Consider the following 14,102-nt stretch of genomic DNA (forward strand, 5'->3'; position numbering starts at 1 on the left):
GGCCCTCCTCCCCCACCAGGTCCAGGCTGGAGGTGGGACCCTCAGAACACATCACTAGGGTTCATTAGGCTCCTGGAAGCCCAAGGGCTGCGGTTTGTTTTTGTTTTTTGATAGACTTGATTTTTTTAGAGTGGCGTTTGGTTCACAGCAAAATTGAGCAGAAGGCACAGAGATTTCTCACATACCCCCCTGCCCCCCCAAAACATGCATAGCCTTCCCATTGTCAATATCTCAAGGGCTGTTTTTTCCAGATGAGACCTGCTATCAGTAAGCTTCTCTGTCAATCTAGGAGCCACTGAAGTTTATCATTTCATAATTGTTTTTTATTCAATCAACTGTTTTAAAAACTTTAAAATTATTCCAAAAGGAAACTTTGGACCCCCAGTAGCCACAAATAGAAGCAAAACTAAATAGACAAAGACTGTGTGTTGGTGTTTCAGGAACACCAGCCTCACTGCTTGGGTGGCAAGCCTACCACATTTGGGAAACTGTATCAGAAGACGGAGTGCAGCCCCAGCCTGGGGGCATTTGGGACCCATCAGGTCAAGGGACCCACGGAGGTCACCCCTGCTCAGGCTGCCCCGACACCCACTGCACATCCCAGCATGGGCCCAGACTCACAGGTCAAAGATTAGGTAATGGTGTCCCTCCTCGGAGATGCTGTCGTGGAGCCGAACTGTGGGAGGGGGGCCAAGGCAGCCAGTTACACCTGGACGCCCAGCTCCCCACCCCCACCCTCCCTCTCACCCCTTCAATCGCCAACATTGCAGTTCCTCATACAGTCACTGAGCACAAGCTAGGTACCAGGTGCTTTGACAAATGTAAGTGAACAGGGGTTCACTGACTTCGGGCCTGGGCTTAACACTACAGACCCCTGTATGGTCAAAGTTTGATTCCCTCCCCTCTCCAGCCCTCAGTTTCTTTGCTGAGCAGGCTGGCATCCTGGAATGAACCTGTGGCTCAAATCTCTGCTACTTGCTAGCTGTGTGACTTTGGGCAAGTGGCTATACCTTTCTGAACCCCCCTTTCCTTGCCTGCACAATGAGAATGAGACTCCTGGAATTGCGGACGGCACACAGTCAAGGCTCACTCAGTGCTGGCCCTGAGGGAATGTCCTTGCTCTACTTCCAGGTCAGAGGACACAATAGAGCTGGGGGAGGCTGCAGGGACAGCAGTCCCCGAGTTCTGCATGCTGAGACACTGTCATCTCTTTATACCTCATTTACCAAGAACAGAGGCAAGGCTTCCAGGAGCCCAGAGCTTCCAAAATTATGCCCTGAGCTTCTGAAAGGAAGGGCCTGAGGCCTGGGGCTGACTCTGGGGCCCACACCCTGTGCCAGCCAAGGCCAAGTGCTCCCTGGACAGGTTCACATCCTCCTGAGCCACAACCTAAAAATGTCCACAGAGGGGGGTGCGGGGCAGGAGGATTATGATATATCACACAGTGGAAAATTACACAGCTGTGAATACAATGCGGCAGTTATGTAGCCATTGGTTCAAAAATCATCTCTAAATTATGTGGTTTGGCTAAAAAGCAAAATGCAAAGCAGTGTGTGTAGTCCTTTTCAAGAGGATATATTTAAGCTTGTGTATGTCATAAGTCTCTCTGGAAAGATACAGAGATGTGGGCATTAGGGGTGCCTTGGGGAGTGGAATTGGGGGAGCAGGGGTTGTGGGTAGGGGAGACTTACTTTTCATGGCAAACCTTAGTGCCATCAGAATCTTTGCCATGTGCATGTATTTCTAACTCAATACTGAGTCCCCTAAATTCTTATGGCCCTCACACCTGCATATAAAGTTTAGAGAAGTAGGCATTAAATACCACAGATTGGGTGCCTACTATAGGGAAGGGGAGACGGGGACCAGAGATGGAGGAAGAAGGGGACACAAATTTAAATAAAAATGTTTTAAATTCTTAAATGATGATGTATATTTATAAATAATGACTGCAAGATGTTTAAAATTATTTCAAAGCAAAATTTAAAAGCAGGTTGCCTAAGAGTACATATAATATAACCCTGTTTTAATTTTTTTATCAACATTATAAAAAAACTTCAACATACAACCAAGTAAACAGCTATGTGCCCGCCACCTGGGTTCTATTATTAATGTTTTCTTATACTTGCCTTACCACATTTCTATCCACTCATCGATTTTAAGTTTTTAATGCATTTCAAAGCAAACACAGGCTTAATTTTTAAATGGTATATGCATATTGAACTGGGCATCTTGTTTTTTGTGTGTGCAGAATCTGGCAGTTCTACGTTGGGATCCTGCCCAGACCCCCTTTTGTAAGTTGGTGCAGCCGTCCTGCAGCTGCTGAGAGAGTTGGCTGCTCACAGCACACAGCTGCCCCCTTCTCTGCCCTCTCCATCACTGCAGATGGAGCCACCTTGCCTACCAGGTTACCTGCAGCGTTCAGCCAATGACTGATGAATGTGGGGAGGCAGGGTCAGTGCGGAGGACCAGTCTCCTTGCCTTAAAGAGGGACAACTCCAAGATGAGACTTAAGCTCCAGGGGCCCCTGCACTGCATTCCCCGCCTGGGATAAGGTCAAAGTTGGAGTTGACCTGAGGCCACATTCCTTTCCCTTATCCATCCTGCTTCTCCCCATCCCTTAACAGGTCTCCCCTGGGAGCACAAGCACCCAAATCCCTGCCTCAGGCTCTGCTTCTAGGAAACCTGACCTCAGATGTATGCATGTACTTGAGAAGGCACAGACATCAAATATCAGATGGAAGCATATATCACACAATGCTAGCACTAGATACTGAGGTTATAGCAGCTACTCTAAAAATTGCCTTCTCGTTTATCTACAATAAACTTGCATTGTTAGTGTATCAAGATCAAGCTTTGAAAAACACCCTTTCCTCTCCCTGCCTTCCTCCAGGTGGACTCTTGGCAATGGACTCCTTGCTGATTCCTCTGCTCCAGCGGGTGTGTGAGTTTTTAACTTCCCTTTCCTAAGCATGAGAAGTTCTAAGAAGCCAAGTGGCAACCAGAACCATCTCAGAAAGGACTTTTAGGCCTAGCCAACAGCCATTTTGGGGGAGCTCCAAGAAGACTGGAGTCCCAGGTCCACCCTCTGACAAGGAGTCTGAGCCCCTTTAGAAAAGGTGTTCACGGCTCAGGGACATGGACAGAATTGGGATGGAAGGGGGTTTCTCTAAAGCTGACTCTAGCTCAGGTGGTGCCTTTCTGCTGATTGTAAAAGGCTGCCCCTCTGGGCAGCCGGGCAAGGGGGACACGGCTGATTGCAGCCCCCATCCATGGGGCAGGGGGGAGGGGGATATTGGAGTCGGCTTCAGTCCCTGAGAGATGCCTGAATCATAGCTACGAGCCCAGCAGACAGGACTTCTTTTACTGCTGTTTTCACATGTAAAACTTCCCCTCCCATCAGTGGAGGCCTCTCTGAGGAAAAACTCAGCCCAGAGCCCAAGAGGAAAGAATTCAAGGGCCATGGGCAATGTCACGGTCCCACCCCAGTGGAGAGATTGGTATGTTTGTGCCCATTGAATTAGTGTCACTTTTTTGACATTTTAAAATACTGCTATAGACCAAAAAATCTGTAACCTAGTTTTCATTTATGTAGCTGGACTCATGAATTTCTGACATTCCTGTCATATTTCTAACAGTTATGTTTTTCTTAGAAGTTCAAGGGTAGTACTTGTTACCCTATCCATGTATCCCCTTGACAGCACATTCCTGATATCCACTTGAGAAGCTAAATAAAATGACTAAGAGGGCTCTGGAGTCAGACTTGCTGGGTTCACCTCCCAGCAACACCCCTTCCAAGCTGTGCAACTGTGGGTAAATTCTGTAACCTCTCTGAGCCTCCTCTCCTAGTAGCAGTGCTAATACCACCGGGCTGCTTCGGGGGATTAATGCAATCATGCTGAAGCGCTCAACACAGTGCCCGGCACTTGGGAGAACTTAGTAAATGAAGACACTTGTCATCTTCATCATGAACCAACCTCACTTTCCTTCCCTATCCCAAGTCACCTGCTCAACTCTCAGGTTGTCCCCTGATCCCTGAGGTGGCCTCCTGGGGTCTGCCCCATCAGCAGGTGGTAATGGTACAGAGAGCTACGGGTCTGTCAGCCCCAGAGCCCATAACTCACTGCTCCCCACTAGAGCTGGGAATGAGAGTGACAAGGGTCACAAACGGGAGGAGGTATTGTTGACCTGAGACAGATGCGATTGTGCAGCAACACACACACACACACACACACACACGCATGCTCACACACACGCACACTCCCACCTCCTTTCTCCAGAGCTGACAGCCTTATAAGAACCATGGGATTCTGTAATCAGAGACCACTCATAACCCCCTCTCTTATACAATTAGGGAGTTGGAGGCCTGGAGAGGACAGGTGCCACCCAAGGCCACACGGTGAGGCCATAAGCAGGTCAGGGACCAGGGTCCAACCTGGGGTGCTCCCCACCAGCCGCCCTGCTGCCCCTTCTCTGATTCTGGCTCTGGAGCCGCTGCTGCTGTTTGTGCAGCTCTGCCCCCCTTCCCAGGCACAGGGAAGGGGAGGCACCTCCTGGGTATAAATAGCAGATGGAAATGCTTCTCTCCAGCAAGAAAGTTAACCCTTGGGGTCCTGGGCACAGAGAGATGCTTCCCTGGGAGGGAGAAGGTATGTGGCTGTCAGAGTTGGAACATTCCGTAGAGGGCACCTAGACCTTCTCCCCAAAGTGTGGTCTGTGAACTGCAGCCTTGACATCGCCTCAGAGCATGTTAGAAATGCAAAATCTTGTCCCCCCCCCACCCCAGACCTGCTGAGCCAGAATCTACCTGTTAACAAGATGCCCAGGTGGTTCAAATAGGCCTCTCCTTGTGAAGATGGGGGAAATGGCTCAGAGAGGGTAGTGCTCCCACCCAAGGTCACACAGCCATTCCCTGACAGAACTATATCTAGAATCTGTACTTATTCTTACTGTGAATCAGAACCCTGATAGGCAGGGGTGCAGCCTCTCAACTGTGCAGGGGCGGAGGAGGGGAGGCCGGGTCTGCCCTGGGCCCAGCCTCTTCATACAACCTGTACTCGGTCTACCCCTGGGGCAGGGGCCACCTTGGAGCTTCGAGCTTGCCTCTGAGGGTCAGGCCTGCTGCAGGTCTAGGCATGTGGGCAGGACCAAGGTGCCAGGTTGACTCAGCATGGGTGTGGGTTAGGGGAGTGGGCTGTGACGGTCAAGGCCAAGCCTGACTTATTTTTGTCTCTCTCAGAGCTTTGGGAGTTTTCTTGAAACAGCTTTTCTGAAGGAGGCTGCCAGCAGCGTAGGCTGCAAGGAAGGTCCCCTTCTTCACCTTCCCCCCAAGCAAGCTGGTCTCTGAGGAATGTGGAAACCATCAAAGACACCCCCTTTTCCCATTTCTATTGCTGCCATCCTCAGAGAAGAGAGCAGCTGCCACCCCCAACCCCCAGCAGCAAACACTCAGCAGGATGGGAAGGGGAGTAGGGCCTAGCCTCACCCCACACCTTTCACCCCCAGGACTCACCAATGTTGGGGTGCTTCAGCAGGCGGCAGATGCGGGCTTCACGCTCCAGTTTCTGGTGATCTGAAACAGATACCCAGGTGAGTCCCAGGTGAGGGAGGAACCTCCACCCACTTCATGTCTCCGTCCTGCAGCCTCTTATAATCTCTACCTCCCAGGGAAGCCCCCGAGGCCCTGGAAAAGCTTGCCTTTCAATGGGGGCCTCTGGGTTCTCCAGGCAGGCAGTGGGGTGCAGCGGAAGAAGGAAAGGCTGAGGTTGCAGTGACTCAGAAATCCTTTCCCCTCCTTGGGCCTCAGTTTCCAGGGATCTCAAATGAGGGGCATCCCTGAGCCCCTTCCTGTATAAGCCCCAAACTCCATGCAGCCTGGAATGCGCCCCGCCACCCAACTCCTGGGGCCCCTCCTTCAGCCCTGCCCCCCTACACTGCCCTCCAGCCAGACTGAAGTGCTGAATTTCTATTCTCCGGGCACACCCTGCTGAGCCCCCTCACTTTGAGGCCTTCGCACTCACGGTTCTCTCAGCTGGGAACAACTCCGCCTCAACCTCCCAAAAGTCCTTCACTGACCATTACTCACTCCTACCCATTCTTAGATGTCGCCCTCTCCTGGCAGCCTGCCCTAACTGCCAGGCTGGCAAGGGCCCCTTCTCTGTGGTCTCAGAGCTTCTGGACAGCAGTCCCATTCTGTCTCACAGATATCTCTATCTCTGAGGGCAGGGATTTGGTCTTTGTTGTACCCCTGGTGGTTACCCAAATGCCTGGCATGTAGTAGGTGCTCAAAAAATAACTGAATGAAAGAACAAACGATTAAATGAATGAACCCTTCTAAGAGAACGGGTATTCTCTGCAGAAGAACTGTGTTAATTAGCAGAAGCCTCCTCCCTTGTAGGAGACACAGAGAGCTCCAAAGAACCTGCCAGGTAGAACTCATATGTGGCTTACCCAGAGCTCTCACGCCTGCCTTCCAGGACTTCTGTCCAAATCCCCTGGGTCTCCCCACCCACCTCAGAGAGAGGCCTGGCTCACAATCTGCCACCTGTGGTCTCTGACTCTGAGGCTGCCGGAAACAGTCATACCTGTGACCTCATTCAGTTGTTCTAACAACCCAGCTGTGGGAGTCACTGTCCCCACTTTATAGATGAGGAAACGGTGGCCTAAGAAGCTGAGGCATCATAGGTGGCAGAGTTAGGACTGAAAATGCATTTCCCAGTTCCCTTTTGGGTGCTTTTCTCCTAATTTGGTAGTTTAATGCCTTAATTTAAAAAACAAAGTAGTAAAACAGGAATCATTAATGAATGCGGAATATTTACTGTGTGCTAAGCACAAAACAGAGCAATTTCTATGCATTTCGCATTTCGAGCCGTCACCATAACCCTTTGAGGGAAGTGTAATTACTATTCTGGCTTTACAGAGGACACAGAGATTCAGAGATGTTAAGTACCTGGCCCAAAGCCACACCCATGGTGAGCAGGTGGAACCTTGCTTTGTACCCAGGCAGTCAGACTCCAGTGGTGACCTTTAAAACTCTGTGCAACGCTGTTCTCCACTCCCTGACAAATAGCCACCACCTCTACCTGCCCCCAACTCTCAAATGGGAAAATGAAGGCCCGTAGGAGGGAACTCACACAGACACTCAGAGGCAGAGCCAAGACTAGAACCCCGTTCTCCCAATGGCCCTCCAGAGCAGGCAAGCATCAAGAAGGCCGATGAAGATGGAGAAAGTCCCTGGTCCCCGAGCAGCCAGCTCCCCTTTTCCTGCCCCCCTCTGTTAGAGCAATCACTGGCCATCCTCCATGGGCTGCAGAAGCCAAGATCAATACTGAAATGTGGTTTTTCCATCAGCAAAGCAATTAAATCCAATCAAGTTTCCATAGAGCAGCGGTTCTCAACCTGCGGGTTGCGACCCCTTTGGGGGTCGAACGACCCTTTCACTGGGGTCGCCTAAGACCATCGGAAAACAAAAAGATATTTACATGACGATTCATCACAGTAGCAAAATTACAGTTATGGAGTAGCAACGAAAATAATTTTATGGTTGGGGGTCACCACAACATGAGGAACTGTATTAAGGGGTCACGGCATTAGGAAGGTTGAGAACTGCTGCCATAGAGTGTCAGCTCAACTCCCCAGCTGCAGGCTTGCTGCAGGCTAAGGGGGGGGAGGTGGACCCAGGGGCATCCCCCCAAATTCCCCTTTTCTCCCTGCCTCCTTCCATACACTTTAGGGTGAGGGAAGGCCAATTCGGGGGCAACGGAAGGAGATCCCCATCTACAGCTGACCAAGGACCTCCAGTGGGCTAAGGAAGGCGGGACCCTCCGTACCCTGTCCCCCCCATCCCTATCCCCAGCAAGGCAGAGTTGGGCCTATCAGAGGGGTCTGGAAGCCTTCTGGGTCAGGCTACACATTGGTGGGTGGGGGCCCAATCCAGAATTCTCGTGTTTTCTCCATGTGAGGTCACCCAGGAGCAGAGTTACACTGACAGGACTGAAAGAAGAAAACGGTCATGCAGCTTCAATCAAACTTGTGCCTGGTTACCAGACCTTACTGCAGGAATTGCTAGGAACTAATTGTTTTTATAAATCTTGTAATCATCTTGTGCATAGTACAATTACATTACATTGCAACTTTCAGTGCTAAAAGCATTAATTTGTTGAATGTAAACATACACATTACACGATAGTTTTTGTAACTCTGTTTGAAATGTTTTTATTTTCTAATGCTACCAGGAAACCTCAAGAAATGTAGGGACAGTGTTTCTTTTGATTTCTGAGGCTATGTTCTGCTGCGCAGATGGGGAAACTGAGGCCCAGTGATAAAGGAGCAGTCCATTTACCAAAACCACTCGTCAAGGTGGACAAGCCTTATTGGAACCCAGAGTTCTGAGAATCCACTCCTGGACACATCCCTTAACCCCTACCCTAGTCAAAAGTCCTCAGTAACTAAGGAGCTCTTATTAAAATATAAATTAGATTCTGTCACTCCCTGACCTTAAACTCTCCAACAGCTTCCCAATGTATTTATAATACAATCCAAACTTCTCATTACAGCCAACAACAAGATCCTGCTGGGTCCTGCCTCATCTTGGCCTTGAAGACCCAGCCACATTGGCCTCCTTTCAGGCCTCAGGCACAGCAAGCCCCTTGCCACCTCAGGGCCTTTGCATGTGCTGTGCCCTCTGCCTGGAATGCTCTTACCCTGGGTCTTCTCGTGGCTTCCTGCTTCTCCTCAGGAAAGTCCCAGCATAGCACCTCCTCAGAGAGTTTCCCTGGCTGCTTTTCCTGAACATCCCTCTTGCCCTATTGTTTCCCCATTACCCTGTTTTACTTTCTTCATAACACTCATCCCTTCCTGAAATTACTCAGCTTATCTATGTGTTTAATGCTCTTTCCTGTCTCCCTCCCTAGAAAACAAGTGCAATGAGACAAGACCTTATCTGTCTGTCACTGCCATCTTCCCAGGGCCTAGAGCACAGCTTGTCGAAGATCCCATAGCTAAGCAGTGCCACAGCCGGGATTTTAATCCATGTTCATAATTACTATACTATATTGTCTCCCACTCTAATAATTAACTAATTGATAAATCAATCCACCCAGCTCAGTAGAGACCCACGATGGTGAGAGGTCTGAAGGAACTAAGTCTGTAGCCCCCCTGTCCAGGTACCTGGAAGGGTTGCCCCAATGTCCACAATGATACCTTGTGAACCTTCTCCTTTCCTTCCTGGGGGCCGACCTCCGGGGTGTTGGGGTTATGGGGGCCAGCCCTGGCCTGATCTTAGCAGGCAGGTATAGGTGGAAACTCTGGGGTGAGGTTTCTGGGGCCAGACAGTGCCAGCCGGGCAGGGTGGGACAGAGCAGAGCAGGGAGGTGAGAGGGGGGAGTACAATCAGGCAACCTGGAGGGCTCTCTGCCTGCAGAGGGGTGGGGCTCCAGCAGGCAGGTGGACATCTCGATTCTGATCAGAGGCACAGGAACCAGGAGAGACAATAGACCTCCATGTCTGGGTACAGGAAATGGCCCACCCTTCACAGGGCCTCAACAGGACTCCAGACCCTGGGAGGTTAGAGAAATAATTGTGGCGACAGAGTGCCGGACAGTGGTGAGGAGGAAGATGAGGAGGATGTGAAAGATGTCATAACGCCACCTCACAGGCTCCCTCGTGTGGACCTGAAGCTCTGGGGCAGCCTGAATAAGCTCACACCATGCTTCCCACCCGGCATCCTGGGAATGGCTGCCAGGGAGCTGAAAAAGTGATGTCTCAGCACCAGCGTGGACAGTGGGGTCTGCGGCGGTCGCCATACCCGGGCCAGTCACCTCTGGCTGCACCAGCCACCTCCATGCACCCAGCATGCCCTAAAATGTTAACGGACTCTTTCTGTGTGTGCCTGCTGAGCTGGGGCTAGAAAGCATACAGGGTTAGCACTGAGCAGATACTCCCTGACAGGCTTCTGTCAGTGCACAAGCTCCAGCCTCAACCATCGTCCGGGGGTGGAACTGGTCCCGGGCAGCTGCATTTTTATAAAGGCTCCCAAGGAAATTGGGGAGGAATTGGGAGAGGCAAAATTTTTACTTTTCTTTTCATGTCTTTATGGTTTCTCGGAATTGTTTATACCATAAGCATTTTATTTAAAAGACTAGTTTAAAAATACATACAAAAACTATCTCCCAGGTTTGAGAACTGCTGGATAGAAGAGGCTGGCTGGGTGGGAAAGGGGAAGAAAGCCACAGCTCCCTGGGGGGAGTGGAAAGATGCCCCAGTGGGCACAGCTCCCCACTGAGAGCTGCTGAAGTCACAGGGTGGGGGGGCGTGTCAGCAGGAGAAGCTTAGAGCGTGTTGCCAAGTATTCAGCCTCAAACCGCTCCCCATCCAGGCACCTTGTGTGGCAAACAAAGAAACCTGCTAAAAGGAGCTCTGCTGTCCTCTCCCACTGGAGGAAAAGCGTTGGCAGTTAGCAGGCTTCTTTGGGAAGGTTCCCCTGAGAACATCCCCATTACCACCCTCCATGCTCACGAGGCCTGGGCCACCTTCCTCCCAGGAGGTGAAAGGCTCAACAAATTGCCTAAAAGAGGGGGCATGGTGGTTACTGCCTGACACAGCCCAGAGTCTAAGGAAGTCTGCCCAGGAAGGTTTGCTCACCTCCCTGAAATGAGGCAATGCTCCTATATTCTCCTCCATTCACATCTGTCTTTATTTCTCTCTCTCTCTCTCTCTCTCTCTCTGTGTGTGTGTGTGTGTGTGTGTGTGTGCACGCATGCAGGTATAGATGTGGCTCTGAGAGTGTGATGAACCCGCCCAAGATCCCCAGCATCCAGGGAGGACCTTGATTTCTGATCCTCCCTCGTTTTGGGGCAACCTCAACCTGTCACCCCAAGTCATGGCTCTTGTCCTGCTCCCATTGTATCTCAGGGATTGGGACACCTCCCTTGATTGCAAGACACAAAGCACAGAGAAGGCATCAGGTGGCCGCTAGTCACACAGCGACAGCAAGGCGAGTCCCAGCATCTGGACGTGAGGCAGCAAGTCTAGCTGGCCTTCCTGCCCACCCTGGCTCCCTGCCCCCGGCCCTGGCTCTGGACCAGCCATAGGTCTCTCCTTTCCACACCAGCTTTCATGCTGACTGTGTGCCATCAGGGGCCCCGGGCTTTAAGAGAAACCCCCCACCCTAGGCTCTTCTCCCTGCACTAGCCTGCTTACAGAGGAGTTCTGTAACCTGGAGAAAGTGCTGGACTCCTGACAACACTGAGCCAGGGAGATGAAAAGCAGCAGCACAAGGCCTAACACGGGGCCTGCTGGGAGACCTGTGGGGGGCAGCGTGAACATCCTGTACTGGCTTCCATGAACCCCACACCTGCTGGGCCCTGGCCCAGACACAGCTGCCGCCTGTGCCAGGCAAACCTGGACATTATGCCAGCCCTGCACACGACATCTCCCACGCTGCACAAGCCATGGGCTGCACAGCCCATACCTGCATCTCCAACCCCCCCACCCCCCCAGAATTCCTTCCAGCGCTGAGTGGTCCCCAAGGCAGGTTATACACTGTTCATACAGGGGACTGGATCTAGGAAGATAGCCCTCCCCAGCACACAGACTGTGGTCACTACCATTACTACCCTAACCACTAAAAGCAGAAAGCAAGTCTCCCGGGCAGCCATCCCAAATTTTAATGTCCACATGAATCACCCAGGTGTCTTGCTAAAGGCTGACTCAGATTCCTCAAGTATGGAATCAAGAATTTGCATTTTGAACAGTCTCCTGGGTGACTGCTGCTGCTGCTCTAGGATCACCTCCAAATCAGAATTACCTGGGGATCTTTTCCAAAACCCAGGTCACACCCAGGCTAATTAAATCACAACCTCTGGAGGGTGGAGGGGGAATCCAGGCATCAGAAGTGTTTGAAGCCCTCCAGGGGATTCCACTGTGAGGACAGGTTTGGGAGCCAGTCCTAGGGAGTATTTAGGGACCAGCGATGATAACACCGGTGTGACTGATGCAGACAGAGCACCTGGAGCTCCCTGGTAGAGCACGCTGGATGCGCAGGGCGCTGTCCTAGGTACTGGGCACGTCGCTGGGAATGAGACCCATCCTTACCCTCCTGGAACTGAAAGTCCAGAGGAAAGACAGAGGTGAACCAAGGCACCAATCCAGTAAATGGGTTTAGTTCGGGTTGGGGAAGCCACAGGAAAGTAAACAGTAATGAGAGATGTAAAATGTGGGAGACGCCCTCAGATTTGGGGGTCAGAGAAGTCTCTCAAAGATTTGACGTTAAGCTGAGACCTAAAGGTTGAGGAAGAGCCAGCCTTGTAAGGCGCCAGGTAAGGGCATCCAGGCAGAGGGAACAGCAGGTGCAGAGGTCTGGAGGTGAGAATGGAGGCAAGTGGCAGAAGAGCAGGGAAAGGAAGTCCCACCTGGCATCTTCACCTTCACCTGGGTGGGGGGCAGAGAGCTTGACCTGTCAGGAAGTCTGTGACCTCCAGCTTAGATCCCCTAAAGAAGAAAACTGGAAGGGTCCGTTCTCGTAATACCCATAGAAGAAGAATCCCCATTTCTGCTGGCAGCATCACCCAGGGGAACAGACCCAGGTCCTGGTTCTAAGCCAAGGGGTAGAGGGAGGTTGTGAAGAGGAGCACCCCGGAGGGTGGGAAGGCATGGGTTTGCCACCTACCTCTGGCCGACAGCTTCTTGGTGTTGATGATCTTGGCAGCATACTCCTGGCCAGCCAGCACCTTCACACACCTTCGCACCACCGAGAAGGCTCCCCTATGAGGACAGAGAAGGTGAAGAAGGTGAGGGAGGGCCTGAGGGCTGCATCCCCTAGAGATGCTGGAGTTCATGCAGCTGCACCTTGCTAGGTAGGGAGCCCTCTTTAAGGGCTGTGTGAGCTCTCAGGGGTTGCTGTGGCCCAACTCAGGGCCAGAGACCCAGGAGAACCACTGGTGGCAAATTATTAGGAGCTTGGCCTCACGAAAGGTAAGCCTTTCAGAGTCATAATAAGTTAGGCTTATCAAATTGTAAAATATGAGAATCACGTAGTGCTAGAATCACAGAATCTAGGTCCCTGAGAGCTTTTAGTTGTTTATTCTTTGAGTAGTTAACACATTGACATGGCTCAAAGTTCAAAAGATGCAATCATGTAGATAGTCAAAGACTCCCTCCCACCTCTGTACCCCAGTCTCTGAGGTCCCCTCACCAGAGATGGCCAGTGTTACCAGAGCACCTTTCCTACAGACACTCTCTACTACTGGTCCTTGCAAGCTGTTCTGTATCCTCCATTTTTCAGTAAATATTTTGGAGAGCCTCTTTCCATTACATAAAGATCTCCTCATGATATCGTATTTAATCATATGGCTGTCCTGTAATTTACCTAGCCAGTCCCCTATTGATGGGCAATTAGGTTAGTTCCAATCTATATCTATTCCAAGCAGTGCTGCAATGACTAACCTTATATGTGTGTGTTACATTTCCCATGTGTGCATATGTCTGTGGATAAACTTTTAAAAAGGGTGTTATTTGGTCAAAGGGTATATCGGTGTAGATCTGAATTGTAAGTGTCATACTAAGAGTGAGGCTGACCATCTTTTCATATGTTTTAAGAGGTTCCTGGATTTTATCCTCAAAGTATTGGTAGTTGGAAGAGAATTTGAAGTAAGTATTTATGCAAAATTTCCCAATTTTTAAATACTGACACCTTATTCCAAGAAAAATGTTAACATAGTATCAGGCCAAACAAAACTATTTTTGAGGGCTACATCTGTCATCTAGGTGCCACGTTGTACCCTCTACCACAAAGGCCATCTGATCTAACCCCCTCATATCACAGACACTGACCATGGTCACCACCATTACTGCCCTAACCACAAGCTAATGGCAAGAAGCAAGTCTGTAGGACAGACTTCCCTAATTTTAATGTCCGCACAAATCACCCGGGTGTCTTGCTAAAATGCAGATTCTGTTTCCTTAAGCCTGAAGTGGAGCTCAAGACTTTGAGCCTCAGCATAGCTCAGTGTAGATTGCTCAAGGTCACACAGCTAGCTACAGACAGGGCTGCATCTAGAACTCAGAGATTTGCACTCCCACATTTTTGGCCTCTCCCCCATCAGTGA

At 50.7% G+C, this 14,102-nt stretch overlaps 1 protein-coding gene across 6 annotated transcripts in view; it reads right to left on the bottom strand.

Annotated features, from left to right (window-relative positions):
- CAMK2A (calcium/calmodulin dependent protein kinase II alpha) overlaps positions 1–14,102 on the bottom strand; it is a 60,774-nt gene that overhangs the window by 33,533 nt on the left and 13,139 nt on the right. For all 6 annotated transcript variants that reach the window (XM_019630069.1, XM_019630072.1, XM_019630075.1 and 3 more), the window contains exons 2-4: positions 12,665–12,759; positions 5,510–5,569; positions 622–676 (exon numbers count right to left, since the gene is read on the bottom strand). In XM_019630069.1, coding sequence (XP_019485614.1) covers positions 622–676; positions 5,510–5,569; positions 12,665–12,759 — 210 coding nt within the window. The remainder of the gene's footprint in view (positions 1–621; positions 677–5,509; positions 5,570–12,664; positions 12,760–14,102) is intronic.

The sequence above is a fragment of the Hipposideros armiger genome, unplaced genomic scaffold (assembly GCF_001890085.2).
Source record: "Hipposideros armiger isolate ML-2016 unplaced genomic scaffold, ASM189008v1 scaffold_888, whole genome shotgun sequence".
Lineage (NCBI taxonomy): Eukaryota > Metazoa > Chordata > Mammalia > Chiroptera > Hipposideridae > Hipposideros > Hipposideros armiger.